Raw genomic sequence first — 15,046 nt, 5'->3', positions numbered from 1 at the left:
ATGTAAAAACGCCCCCCCCCCCCCCAAATTATACTTTTCTATTTTTTTCATCCCCCAATCAGACTCTAGAAATTAAGATGGTTACCTAAAATTTTGTCATTTCACCCTATATATTTTCCACCTCTATCTAAAGAACCTCCATACCAATATAGAGAACCACCATTCCCTCCCTCAAATCTGATTTAGTGGCCTCTTTGTGAAGACCTACAACCTAGACAAAAGAGTCCATAGCTTCATCCATGTGCTAAACCAGTGACTGAAGGTACCCCCTTTAGTCATTCACTTCCATCTTTGGATCGGCTGAAGGGGGATCTGGAGCAGAAAAGGTGGTGGGACAGACACCACTTCAGCAACGGAGGGACAGAAGGACCAGCAGGTGCCCCTAACTTGCGAAGATGCTCAACCCTTATTGGTTGGGAGTCAATGATCTCCATGGTCCCCTCTACAACATCAAATTTTGTGTTACAAGAATAAATTAAAGGATCTAATAAGAATATAGGTTACCAATAACGCGCTCTAACTCTAACATACAAAAACTTTTGGCAGTGAGAGGAGGAGCACCACCCTGGACACCCCCTTCAACCAAAAGTGGGAGAGGGGCGCTTTTCATTGGTGAGGCATCACCTTGGACAGCCTCCAATTGAACCGGATCCTCTGTTGGATGTGAAGTGCTACCCTGAACAACCTCCTCAGCCAGAGGTTAAATCAGAATGAACTTCGGTGTTGGAGCCTGAACAACCGTCACCTTTTGCTCCTGCTCATGCGATGGCAGTTGAGCCGAGATTTTGTAGAGTGGCTCGAGAGCTAAAATAGGTGCATCCAAAATATGCTTTATTTTTTTAATCCTTATCTTTATCAATGGCAATGAGTCAAATGATTCTTTGACCCCTTCTACCCGCGGCTTCTTCATCATCAGTTGTTTAATATATATAGATCCCTCAAGCCTAGACCCTTTTGGTAGGGTTTTGGTGCTACCTATCTTCCTCTCATCTCTCAGCCTTTCTCAATTGGCCAATCTTCCTTGTTAGCTCTCTGCTTTGAGGTATGGCAAGAACTTTCAGGTTTTTTCTTCCTCTCATTTCCAGAAGGGCAAGCCTTTGAAGCTGGGAGCCCAAAAGCCTTCATTAGCGCTTCTTCACTCCTTCATCTCTTGATCCCTGACATCACCATCCACATGTATAAATAACTAAATGATAAAAAATTTGAGAAATGAAGAGAAAAATTGTTAGTAATATTTATTACTCTTGAGGTGAACAGTTATGTTATTTAATTCTCATATTCATATGGTTGTTGTCACTTTCAAAGAGGAGAATCAGAGAACTAATAATGTACATTAGAAATATGGTTAGATGAATCTTGAGGAGATCCAAAGAATCACATGAGAAAAGAATTGGAAGTGCAATTATTCATCATTGCACCAGTTAGCTGAATCTTAGGCCGAATGAACGAAAGTCTAACTGAACCAAAGAACAACATGCCTCCATGTCGATGACTACTCAACCGACATGTGGAATTAGAAAAATTAACAACTTCTCATAAATGATTCATTTTATGTATACTCATTGATCAAATGAAGGCTTTTGTTAGATTATGATACATATCCTTTATAATGAATTTCTTCGAAGAAGGCGACTATGAGTCATTCAGTCAGCCGATCAACTCTTGGCCGACTGAATGAACGCAAAGTGATCAGACAAAATAATTACAAACACTAAATAATGTCAAATACAGTTAAAAAAATGGAATCAACCGCGATTACATGTAAAAATTATGTCTAAGTTAGTTACAAATATGTGAAGTTGTAATGGCTCATAAATGATTGTAACATTCTCATTGAAGGAGAGACAATCATGTAATTTTCTATACCCTTCTGGGACATATAAATAGGAGGGTATTTTTTACAAAAAGGGGACTATTGATATGCATGACCAAAAAGTGCCCATGCAGATCTAGACAAGATTTGATGGTAGCAGAGACCAGTCTACCACTTCATTTGGCCAACCCCCCTGTTCGTTGGATGACCGCAATTTGTTTGCAGACCAAAACCTGTCGGCCAACCTCTGTCAATCTATCAACCGTTGTTCATCTCCCAACCTTTAGTCCTTATACAAACCTTTGATATGTTTGTCAACTTTTAGTCTGTCGCCTGACCATAGTTAGTTTGTTGACCTTCAATCCATCTGCTGACCTTTAGTTCATAAGTCAATTGTAGTCCGTTTGCTGAAATCAAACGCATTGTTGTACTACACTCAAATTGTAATGCAAATCTGATATTAAATTTTTCACATTAATTGCATTTAGGGTGGTTACTATAACCATTCCCTCTTTCCATAATTGTACAATTAGACCCTCATATATAGAATGATCTTTTATGTACAAGAAGGAGGAGGCCATTTTGGGGCTCCCCTTCTCTTGCAACACTTATTCTTATATATAAAATGGGTCTGAGAGCTCGGGGAATGCCTCCACTTTGCCCCACTTTGGGCAACCCTAATGTCAACTCTCTATTTCTCTCTCTTTCTGAGTTTCGTATTGATCTATTCCTTTAGCATGTACCATAGGATAATTTCAGATCTTAAATGATAAATTCTCAGAGATTTAATTTTAATTGGGTCTCATTTTTCTCTCACTCTCTTTTCTCTCATCTGACCAATGCCCTATTTCTTGGGCTTGATCCACATAACATTTTAAGATTTAACATCATAAATTAAAGAATCGCAGCGCAAAGAAGTAAGAGTTTATTAATAGAAAATCATCACCAAAGTTAATAAGATGATCGACATGACTATTGAGCAAGGAGCTAAAGAACAAAATGAGTTCATTAGAAATCTCTTTTTGAGGATGAATATAATCATCATTAACATAAAGCTATTCAGCAAAACCAACATTACTTCTTATTTTAATCCTTTGATAAAAAAAAATTAACATCATTTTCTCCTTTAGTTAACCAACAGCACTTTCGAAAGTATTTCAACATTTTCAAAATAATATTTTCCAAGACAAATCTCTCCTACCTATTCGCTTCGACGACGAGTCCACGCCTCACAAGTAGGGAAAAAAAATTACATACGGAGAACGTACGCAAAGCTGTATACACTCTTCAATCACAGCAGCACATCAAAACTCATCCAAAACAAAGCCCGTATGGCAGTGGGTCCCACTTTTATTAATTTTTTAAAAAAAAATTTAAAAATATATGGTTGTGATTGGAGATCGCATGCAACTCTGCATATGATCTTCGTATGCAAATTTTTCTCCACAAGTAGGCCCATGCATCAATGCCACCGAGCTACTATCAGAAGGGAATCTGATTTTCTGATTTTTTTTCTCCACAAAATTTAAAAAGATATGCAACTGATTTTATGGATTTTTTTCTCTTTGCCTGAGGAACTCAGTTATCAAAAGGGAATCTGATTAAAACTGGTGCTCTCCCAATAGATAGTGTTTATTTAAATAAATTATATATATATACCAAATAATTTATATTTTAAAAATCTACATTTAATAATTAGATTTTAATATCATATTTACATTTAAATATAAATATAAATAATATTTCTGTTTTTAAAAAAATATTAATAATATTTTTATGTGTGTAAAAATTTAAATATAATAAAAATAAATTTTAAAATTTTAATTAATAGACATAAAGATACATCAGAATTTTATGATATACTTGTAATTCTATTTTTATTTTATATTAAAATTTCGAAAAAAAAAATAAATAAAACCGATTCTGTAGGCTAAAAAATATTCTTTATGCACTACGCGGTGATTGTACCAAGATTCCATAATCGGCTGGGCCGTTGCTCCGCGCGGCAGTGAAATGGCATTCTAGTAGTTATGAACGCAACAAGGGTCATTTTCCACATTCTTCTCTTCCTCGTTACTAAAGGCGGTGAAAGGTGGAAGTGTAGCGTAAAGAGCGGTGGCAGGGCTACTCTCAGAAAGGCGAGAGGAAAGCCGAAGCGGAGTAGGGGGAGTGAGAAGAAGGAATAGGTAACACAGAGAGCCAAGAGAATGGAGAGACTGTTGGCGAATTAACGGAGAAGAGAACATAGGTGTCTGGAAATGGCGGCGTCGCCTTGAGCTTCGTCGAACTTCGTCCTGCACCCAGTGGATTTTATACCTTTATCAGAGTATTATGTGGAGTTGGAGGAGAAGTTTGAGTGGACTGCTGATCATGTTTCCTGTTTTAGTTGATACGTTTAATTAATATTTCGCTCTTGGTTTCCTGTTCGAGCAAAGAGATGAATTGTTTATGCCTCATGTGGTTTCTCGGTGTAGGGTTTTAGAGATTTGTGGGGCTTTTCTTGATAGATTATCAATGATGGAATGGGGTAGTAATTAATACGGATTGTGTTTTTCCGTGCTGATTGCATACTGACAGTAATATAGTGCTCTGAATGGTGAATGGGAATTTTGGTGCTTGATGTTGGAACTTGTATGAAGTGGCTGTTGAGGGAGATGAAATTTTTTCTTTTTTTTTTAATGCGCTGAGCTGTAAAATTTGGCTGGTGGGAGACTGGACAAGAGATTTTCATAACATTTGACGTAAATACTGAAGATGGCAGCTGATTCCAACATAGGCTTTGCGAATGACTTTGATCCTTCGCCGGATTATAATTTCCGCGTGCTTTCTTTGCAAACTGATGTGATGAATAGCACAGCCGAAATGAATTCTGGTGTCATGTGTAGCTCATCTGGGAATATTATCGCACTTGAGAATTTTCCATCTGTAAGTCCAGAAATTTTTGGTAATTCGCCTGCAACTTTTAATACCGGGACATCATTTGGCAGCAGTTGTCGACAAAGGGTTCGTGGTCTAAAGCATGACGGTAGGTTGGCTGTGGATTGGACATATGAAGAACAGAACATCTTAAATGAAGGACTTATCAGGTGTGCTCTTTACCGCTCTTAGCAATGTTTGCATAATCATGGATCTTTCTGGGTTCGTGAAGTCTATGTTATTCTCCATTGATTTTGTTTGTTTTGTTGTAAGAGGTTTGCTTAAGCGTTGCTCCAAAGGGTTGTTTCGTTTAAGGTTATTGAGATTGTAGTGTTATTAAGATGCTTATTTGCTAAATATTATTTATTTTTATTTAATGCTATTATATTCAGATGTCCATACTATTTATGTTACAACACAATAGTTTGATTCTTTAGATGATAGACATGAGATGTGGCTGATTTGACTAACACGAATGTTTGAAAAAGCAGATCATGATTGCATTTTTAAAATATTATTTTAAAAAGTATGAAATAATTTTGCGGATGTGACTGACGCAAACAACCCTTGAAGCTCCATTTGTGTCTTTAGATTATGTTGTCAAGTGTTTGAATGGTGCATTGTTTTTTTTGTTTAGCTTCCTTCAGAATGCTTTCTCCATGTTAGCTTTCTGAATTTTGGTATATTTCAGTTACCATAGTCTCCTAACTGCTAACTTTTGTTATTCTTTTATGTATGAACCTTAAAGGTGTGCAGGTGAAGGCCATATAATGAAGTACGTCAAAATAGCAGCTCTTTTGCCAAATAAAAGCGCAAGGGATGTGGCATTAAGGATTCGTTGGCTAGTTGTGAGTTGTAGTTTCTACTTGTAGCTCAAAAAAGAATGTTTATTTCTACATTATCCATTGTTCTACTTTACTTTAATTTTGTCTGAGCTGCATCAGCTCTGCTCTTGACTCATTCTTATCTGTCAGCCTCAAGCTTTCATCTTTGGTTTTGAGTTTGCACATCATTTATGTGTTCATGGAGGGAAGTATGTGGTTTAATGGGTTTATTTGTTGTTAACAAATACAAAGTTAATTGTCTTATTACCATGGACTTCAGGCTTGCCAGTAAATCATGCAGCTCTATAGGCTTTTGTTCCAAACATAAGTGCAGTATTCTTTTGATTGATTCTCGTGTTATCAAATCTATAGTATTACACACATCATGAACCTAGTGATCAAAACTGATAAATTCACCTATAATTTTCTTATAACAATTGTGCAAATGCATATTAAGTTTTAAAATTATGATAATATTCATCATGTATGCTTCAGAGCATCCGTATTTAATAGGATTGTATTACATTGAAAGTATTCATAATTGATTTAAATGGCTCAAAATTGATGAGAACCATGAAATAAATCAATTTGTGGGGCGGGATACATGATAGTATTTCAACTTTTCTTTTATATCTACTGTTCTATTACCATACCAAAGGCACTAATAAGAATCATAACCTAATATTTGTTACTTTTTCTTATTTGGGTTGGAAGTGGTTTTTCTGAGTTGGAAATAAATTTGAAATTCATGAATTTAGTTGATCTAGTGAAGTACAAGTTCTTTTTATATGAGGCTAAAAGATAAGTGCAGATAGTATAAAAACAAAGCAATCTATGTTGCAGTTTATGTAATTACAACATCTATGTTCTTACTTGTTTCTAGCATCCCTATTTTTAACATCTTCCAGAAATCCTTAATCTGCAATTTCATTTGGAGAAAAGTTGAAGGAACTGTCTCAAATAAAAATGTTGTTCATCGAAGTAGAAATCCATTGGAATTGTTTTAACATCTCTCTAGCATCCCTATTTATAACTGCAAATCTCTCTCAACTTGAAATAACAATATCAAAAGATAGAGCAAACAGCTACTTGACAAATAAATGATCTTCAATGTGACTCGTGCAACTAGAAGCCATAGAAGCTTTTTATTAAGAGGGCTATCCCCAAACATAGCCTAATGCAAATATAATTTTGTAGCTAATTGTGATATAAGTCTTACAAACTTATAAGATTATGGTGATAAAAGCGAACAACAGTTGGTTTGTTGAGAGTAAATCCTATAACAAGACCATAAGGTGAGATCCTTGTGTGCTAAAATCAGCTCTTGATGCAATAGCCTGCAGGGATGGAAGGCTTTTAAAGAAGGTAACATCAATCTAACCAACTTGAAATAAAATGACTTCAAAAAGTGATTTTTTTTGAAATTTTTAAAGTTAATATGGACATAATTATTGGATTCCTCAAGGAGAAATCAATGAATCATCACATGTAGTTCAGACTTACCATTTTGTAAGATTTCTTAGGTATTCATCTTTAATGGAAAACGAGATTTAATTTTTAGTAGTTAATTTTTTAAATTGTGATGAGCATTATGGTCTGAGAGTTTTATAAATGATATTTGGTTGTGAAACCTAAAAGAGAAGAAGGAGAGAGAAAGGAAACCAAGACAATTGCTAATGGTTTATGATATACAACATTAAATATATTAAAAAGCAAATTGATAGTAAAATATTTTGAGAATTATAACTTGTAGCCATTTATCTCAATATATTCAATGATTTTATATAATAGTGTTTTTCTAGTAGCTAATTTTTCAAGAATTCATCTAGAAAATCTTAATAAGTTTAGACAAATCATTACCTTATCATCTATATATTTATTTGATATCATCAGTACATTAATTATTATCATTAAAAGTTTCTTGCACAAAATATTTTCTAAATCATGCAAATAAAAAATGAATGATTTGGTATTATATGATGCAGACAATAACAATGCTAAAATGCTAATATATTTCTTAATAATACGGACACTATAACTAGTTCCCAAAGGTGGAGATAAAGAGAAAAATATAAAATTAATGTTTATTAGGTTCTTTGTAAAGTTTTCTTTTCATAACAAACAAACCATAGAAATATATTATCATTTGGACATTCAGCCTATTTAAAAAATTAACTGAAACAGCTTAAATATTAGTTGTGCTGAATTATGCATTTTTTAGATTTGACCAAATTAATTAAGTTATAAATTAAAAATTTTTTTATAGAAATCATTTTTAATAAATCTTTTGAAATGCTAATAGAATTTAACTCTTCCTAGATTGTTATTTTTTGGAATTTGTGAAGAAAAATAAGAAAATTAAGAACCAACTAGATTTTTCATAAGTACTTTTTTTTTATCATATCTAATACTTTGGGAATCACTCCTATTATAGACTTTAAGCAAATCTTCTAGAAATTAATCCATTTGAAAAGTTTTCTTAGATTATGACTTCTTTATAATAATTGAATATTAATTTGATCTTTTTGATGTTTTCATTTTGCATTGTTAAAAGTGTGGTTTAAGAGCAAAGCGAGGCAATGTGCTATCATTGTGTATTGATTGGCTACGATTTACAAACTCACAACTATGTGTTTGTGAAGCCTTGTTTCACTATCATATCTTTGTGTTATTAACGCACCCAAACTTACCACGAAGTAAGTCGGTCGTAGAACGCAACTGCATGTATCAAGTCATATGCAGTTTAGAAGTCCACGTATTGATCCCACGAAGAAAGTCTTACAAATATTTCTGTAGAAAAACTTCTACTTTACTAATTTAGTGAACCTAACTTGGCGTGATTGCAAATATGGTTTAAGTTGTTAGATTTTAGCAAAAATAAAGGAAATGCAGGCAGTAGAAAACAGAAGTAGCAGAAAAGCATTTGTAGGTTCCTTCAAGATTGATAAATCTCATGCCTCTGTGGTTTGGAGATCGTGGTGATCTTGGCTTTCTTAAATATGTTTCTGCGTGATTGTTGTCAGTTGGGCATATATTACTCTTTATGGCTGTCTAGGTCAAAAGAAACATAGAATCCATGAAGTTGAGGCTCCGTCAATCTCCATGGCATTCCACATAACTGTTATGATTCTCAGGGATAATTGCATAATTTCACTGGAATATGTCTATCCTCTCGGAATTATGTGGTTAACCATTCATTTTCACTATACAACGGTTAGAGGTCGTAGCTCATGAAATACTTTAACATCTTAGTTGGTCCGACTAGGAACAAATTAAGTTCATAGGTTAACCAATAACAAAGGCCATGAAAGCACAAGAAAATGCTAACGGAAAACATTATGGAAAAACCACAATCAAATCTACTAGCCCTACATCACAGAGAAAAGAAGAATGAAATTAGCCGCACATCATCAAGAAAACCATAGAAAGGAAAGCTATGCAGGAATTCATTATAAGAAACAAAACATATAAAACATATAGTAACTTGTTCTTTCCACAATGATAACAATCATTCCTCTCATACAAATCTCTCACAACTCACAAAACAAAGTAAGAACTCACCCCTCAAGGTTTTCACTTAGGGAGGAAGAAGACCTTGTGGAAAGCTCTCAAATCCTCTCCTACCCTTACCTCCAGCAGCCTCCAATGACTCCTTGACGCAGAATATTCTCCAAGAAACCCTAAAATTCACTTTTATATCAAGAATCACTGCTTAGGCAATCAAATGTCCTTCCTAAAGTGTTTTCCCGCTCGTTGGAATGGTCACACCCAAAACTGTTATGGCCACGCTAGATTGCTAAAGGGGGTGGTGTGGTTACGCTCGATAGCGGCATGGTCACGCTCGATAGCGGCGTGGTCACGCTCGATAGCGGCGTGGTCACACAGCTACTCTGTCAAAGTTGGCATGGTCATGCCGCTAGTCTTCGATAGATGGAATTGTCACGCCGCTTCGGGTTTCGCTGGATTTTTCCGTTTCAACTCCTATACACCGCTTCGGGTCACATTTTCGCTGGATTTTTCCATTTCAACTCCTATAACCTGCACAATATCAACAGAAAACTTTTTGCAAGCATAAATCTGTGAGAAATAGTTAAAAATAATATGTAAAGTAGGGAAAAATATGGGCTAATCACAAAAATTAACTCATGTCAATTATGCGCTTTAATCTGGTCATAAAGAAACTTGATTCTAACTTTATGATTTAACTTAATATCCAACATAATTTGGCACGAATGCTCACTTCTATGTTTCATATGCTTCTCCTATTGATTCTTGTTGCTAGCATTATTAGGTTCTTTCACAGAAGATTCTCTTAGAGAATTCTTCTCAATTTCTTGCTTCAAATAACCCCGGTTTCCTAGACTTCAAGAGCAGTTTAATCTCATGAGTATTTTTAACTTCTAAATATTCTTTCACCATTTCATTATTTTTTAATTTATGAATATTTTCTTTTGCTTTTAGATATATGAAATTGTTGGTATTAAGTGTGTTATTATATTTGCTGATTACTATGGCCAAATTTGATTTATGTTTTACTAAATAAATAACTATTGTGTGTACATAGTATATATATGAATGATATGCACGATGTAAACATTCCTTTTAGTAAAAGTTTCGTTTTGTTTCGTACTTTGTACATTAAAGCAAAAATAAACTTTTGTGTATAGCATTGTGCTTTGAATTCATTGATTTCATTGTACTAGTCTAGAACTATAGTCAAATTTATTTTGTTTTGTTACATTTCAAATATAGTTATTATTTCTTACTTCTTGTTGATATTTGAAACATCATTAAGATGTGATATCAAATTTTATTACTTTTCAAACTAAATATCCAACATAATTATTTGGCACGAATGCTCACTTCTAGGTTTCATATGCTTCTCCTATTGATTCTTGTTGTTGCTAGCATTATTAGTTCTTTCGGATATAATTCTTTCAGAGAATACTTCGCAATTTCTTGCTTCAAATAACCCCCGCTTCCTGGACTTCAGCAGCAATTTAATCTCATGAATATTTTAACTTTTAAATATTATTTCACCATTTCATTATTTTTTTAATTTATGATTATTTTCTTTTGCTTTCAGATATATGAAATTGTTGTTATTAAGTGAGTTATTATATTTGTTGATTACTATAGCCTAATTTAATTTATGTTTTCCTAAATAAATAACTATTGTGTGCACATAGTATATATATGAATGATATACACAATGTAAACACTCTTGTTAGTAAAAGTTTCGTTTTGTTTCGTGTTTTGTACATTAAAGCAAAAATAAACTTTTTATCAATCAAGATTAACTGAAATCGAGCAAAATTAAGAGTTTCCTTATTTAAATTGTTGAATTAAATTCTGTATATTATTTGTACATATTCTTTCCTTATAGCTGAATGGTTAGATTATGAATATGTATTATTACAAATTATTATGTATTATTAGGATACCTAAAATAGATTATGGAGACTATTATTTATTAGAATGAAACCAAAGGAAAAAAGCATTCAACCTTTTTCCTCAAAGCATTGGCATGGTATCAGAGTCACGTTGAATCTTTCCGGTCTGAATCTCCCTTCGTCTTCCCTAGCCTTTGGGAATCGTTCTTCATCTTCGACTCGAGCTCATTCCATCTTCGTCGACTGCTTCCTACAGCTTCGACTACTTCTTCCGCTTCAGCTCGTCTGGTTCAACTTCATCTTCTTCGTCGCACTCAAGGATCAAAGGCTTCGTCCGCTTCAGATCTTCTATGCTAGCCATCGCTGCTTCTGCGGCATCTTCAACTGCTTCTTTCGCTTCAGCTTCGTCCGCTTCAACTTCGGCTTCTTCGTCGCACTCAAGGATCGAAGACTTCGACTTCGGCTTCGGCACTCCTTCCTAGATCGACGGCTTCGGCTTCGACAAACCCTAGATCTTCGGCTTCAACACTCATGGCTCGAGGATTATTTGCTTCAACTTCGGATTTCTCTCCCTAATCCCGTCTTCAGGCAGCAAGTTTCCGTGCTTCTGCTGGTTCCCGCGTCTTTGTCGACTCTTTTGGTTCGCTCAAACCAAGTTGTTCGCTCTTCTGGACTGCTTCGTCTGCTTCGTTTGCTTCATTTGTTCGTCCGTGCATTTGTTCATCGGCTTGAACTCAAGCGCACGATCCTTCTTTGTTCACGCTCAAATATTTGTCTACTTGTCGACAATTCTATTTAAAATGTATTCAGAAATCTTAGCTATCAGATTCACCAGAAAGAATTATGTTGACTTTTATCTCAATTTGTTTTGGGAAGGGCAAGAGCTTTGGGGTCATATTAATGGGTCTGTTCCAGCACCTACAAAAGCCGAAAGATCTTTGTCAATGTGAGGCATAGGATGTTCAGATTGTCTCTTGGATTCTGGGATCTATTGAGACTCATATGGTGAACAATTTACGATCATTTGGGACGGCTAAAGCAATGTAAGAATACTTGAAGCGTGTCTACAATCAAAATAACACTGTAAGGCGTTTTCAATTGGAACTTGATATGGGTAATTATAGTCAAGGCAATCTCATTGTTTTTTAAATTTATGGAGTGAATATTCTGACATTATATATGCTAATGTATCAAAGAAGAATTTAGTTAGTCTTCAGGCTATTCATGAAGTGAGTCACCGTGATCAGTTTTTTATGAAAGCTCAGTCCTGAATTTGAACCTGTTCGGGCTGGGTTGCTGAATAGAGATCTGGTTCCCTGTTTGAACGTATTTTTCGGTGAATTTTTACACAGAGAACAAAGATTGGTGGCATAAGCCACTATCGGTGCAGCTGGTGGATCATCAAAAATAGTCAATGTTACATATGCTACTCAGACCCGAGGACAGAAAACAAAATAGTGTTACAGCTGCAAGGAATTTGTTCATATTGCTCGCCAATATAGTAAGAAGTTATGTAATTATTGCGAGAAAAATGGATACATTATTAAGGAGTGTCCTACACAGCCTCAAAACCGCAAACCACTGGTCCTTCATATTGTGGTATCCGACTCTCATATTCCTACTTCGACATCTACAGTTGCCGGCAATAATCAATTGTTACACAATATGGTTCAACAGATGATTCTTTATGCATTTTATGTTCTTAGTTTTCAAGGAAAAGGTAAGGTAATTTCTTCTCTTCCTTCTCATTAGTTTGTTGATTCCGATGCCACAAATCATATGACTGACACATCTAATTTTTTACATAATCAACGCTCGTACACTAGTACTCAACATATTCAGGTTACTGATGAAAATAATATTCCGATTACGACAGTTGGCGATATTAACTCTTCTTTCTGACATGTCTTGATTTCTCCTAAATTATCTACGAACTTACTTTCTGTTAGTCAAACGGTGGATAATAACTGTGACATACACTTTTCTCATAATTGTTGTATTGTTCAAGATCAGATATAGGGAAATGTGATAGCGAATGGGCCTAAAGTGGGCAGGTTATTTCCATTATAATTTATCATGCCTCGAACTTTTTCATTTGTTTCTTTAGTTGTTGAAAATAAAGCTAGCATCTGGCACAGACGGTTAGATCATCCAAATAATGTTGTTTTGAATCATCTCTTGCAAAGTGGTGTTTTGGTCCTACAGAAAAAGGTTTATTAGTTGATTGTTCATCTTGTAAGCTGGGAAAAAATAAGATATTGTCTTCTCTTATTTTGGGCAGTTATGTCAATAAATGCTTTGACATTATTCATAGTGATGTTTGGGGAATTATACTGGTTATTTCACATGCTCAGTATAAATATTTTATGACATTTATTAACGATTATAGCCCATTCACATGGATCTATTTTTTACATTCCAAAGCACAAGTGTTTACCGTGTTTCAAACATTTGTGACATATATTGATACTCAGTTATACACTTGTATTAAAACTTTACTGTCTGATAATGGTGGTGAATACATGTCTCATGAATTTCAAATATTTCTTCATGATAAAGGTATTATTTCATATCATTCATGTCCTTATACACCCTGCAGAATAGAGTAGCAAAATGGAAAAATCGTCATCCATTAGATATGATGTGCATATTATTGTTAGAATCTTTTGTTCCAACTAAGTTTTAGGCAGAAGCTTTATCTACCGCGGCTTATCTGATTAATCTCTTACCATCTCAACAATTGAAACTTGATTCTCACTACTATCACATTTTTGGTAAACATCCTAATTATCATATGTTAAATAACTTTGAATGTTTTGTTTTGCTCATTTACCTGGCCATGAACATCATAAGTTGGCATCAAAGTTTGTTCGATGTAACCTTTATAGGTTACAGTCCTAATCATAAAGGTTTTTTGTGTTATAATTCGATTAATAATCGATAACGTATCTCTCAGAATGTGATTTTCTTTAAACATGAATACTATTTTCAACATCCTCTTTCGACATCTGACATTGTTCTACTTCCTCATTTTGATGATTCTTCTTTTGATAAACCATTCAAGCCTGAAATTTTCTACACACGACGCCTGATCCCTTCATCTTCAGTCCTTCCCGACCCTGCTCCTGAAAATGCTTCAATGAGTCTTCAACAATCAACTTGGCACATTCGTCCTCCAAATAGATATGGTTATTCTACAAATTTAACTAATACTACAGTTCCTACATCTTATTCTCAGGCTGCTAAACAGACTTATTGGGTAAAAGTCATGCAAGAGGAACTTCAAAACCTTCAAGACAATCACACTTGGGATATTGTTTCATGTCTTGCAGGTGTTAAATTCATTTGTTGTAAATAGGTTTATTCTCTTAAGATTCGATTCGATGGCTCCCTTGACAGATATAAGGCAAGATTGGTAGTTCTTGGCAATCGACGAAAATATGAGATTGATTATGAAGAGACTTTTGCTCCTGTGGCTAAGATGACAATTGTCCGGCTTGTTCTATCTATTGCTGCTTTTAAAGACTGGTCCTTACAACAGATGGATATTAAGAATGCATTTTTGCATGGGGATATTAAGGAAGATATCTATATGACTCCTCCAGGCTTGTTTTATACACCCTCACATGATATTTGTAAGCTCAAACGATCACTATATGGTTTGAAACAGGCTCCACGGGTCTGGTTTGAAAAGTTTTGCAATACTCTTCTTAGTTTCTCTTTTATTCAGAGTTAATATGATTCTTGGAAGACTAATAAGAGAATTGTGTTGTTATTAGTCTATGTTGATGATATTGTCTATCGCGGGATCCAATACTCAATTGATGTCTCATTTACAGAAGCGTCTTCAAGCTTCTTTTCATATAAAGGATTTAGGGTCTTTAACCTATTTTTAGGTCTTGAAGTTCACTGTTCTCTCGTTGGCATTTTTCTTCATCAACATAACAATACTAAGGAAACCATTGTTTTGGCTGGGCTCTAAGAGGGTCGTCCTATTGATACTTCTTTGGAAGTGAATGTTAAATATCAATGGAATGATGATAACTTTCTATCTGATCCATCTCTGTATCGACAACTTATTTGGAGTCTCAATTATCTAA

The 15,046-nt window shown here is 34.7% G+C and overlaps 1 protein-coding gene across 2 annotated transcripts in view; it reads left to right on the top strand.

Annotated features, from left to right (window-relative positions):
* Nucleotides 1-3,875: 3,875 nt before the first annotated feature.
* LOC110025616 overlaps nucleotides 3,876-15,046 on the top strand; it is a 59,236-nt gene continuing 48,065 nt past the window's right edge. Inside the window, exons 1-2 of one of the 2 annotated variants that reach the window (XR_002294141.1) lie at nucleotides 3,876-4,899; nucleotides 5,478-5,577. Coding sequence is in view for 1 of the 2 variants with exons in the window: in XM_020726193.1 (XP_020581852.1) it covers nucleotides 4,568-4,899; nucleotides 5,478-5,577 (432 nt within the window). In the remaining variant the exon portion in view is untranslated. The remainder of the gene's footprint in view (nucleotides 4,900-5,477; nucleotides 5,578-15,046) is intronic. The other variant, XM_020726193.1, reaches the window with a different exon arrangement.

The sequence above is a fragment of the Phalaenopsis equestris genome, unplaced genomic scaffold (genome assembly GCF_001263595.1).
Source record: "Phalaenopsis equestris unplaced genomic scaffold, ASM126359v1 Scaffold000315, whole genome shotgun sequence".
Lineage (NCBI taxonomy): Eukaryota > Viridiplantae > Streptophyta > Magnoliopsida > Asparagales > Orchidaceae > Phalaenopsis > Phalaenopsis equestris.
The sequence above is the reverse complement of the archived record's forward strand: the minus strand, read 5'-3'. Positions and strand labels throughout refer to the sequence as shown.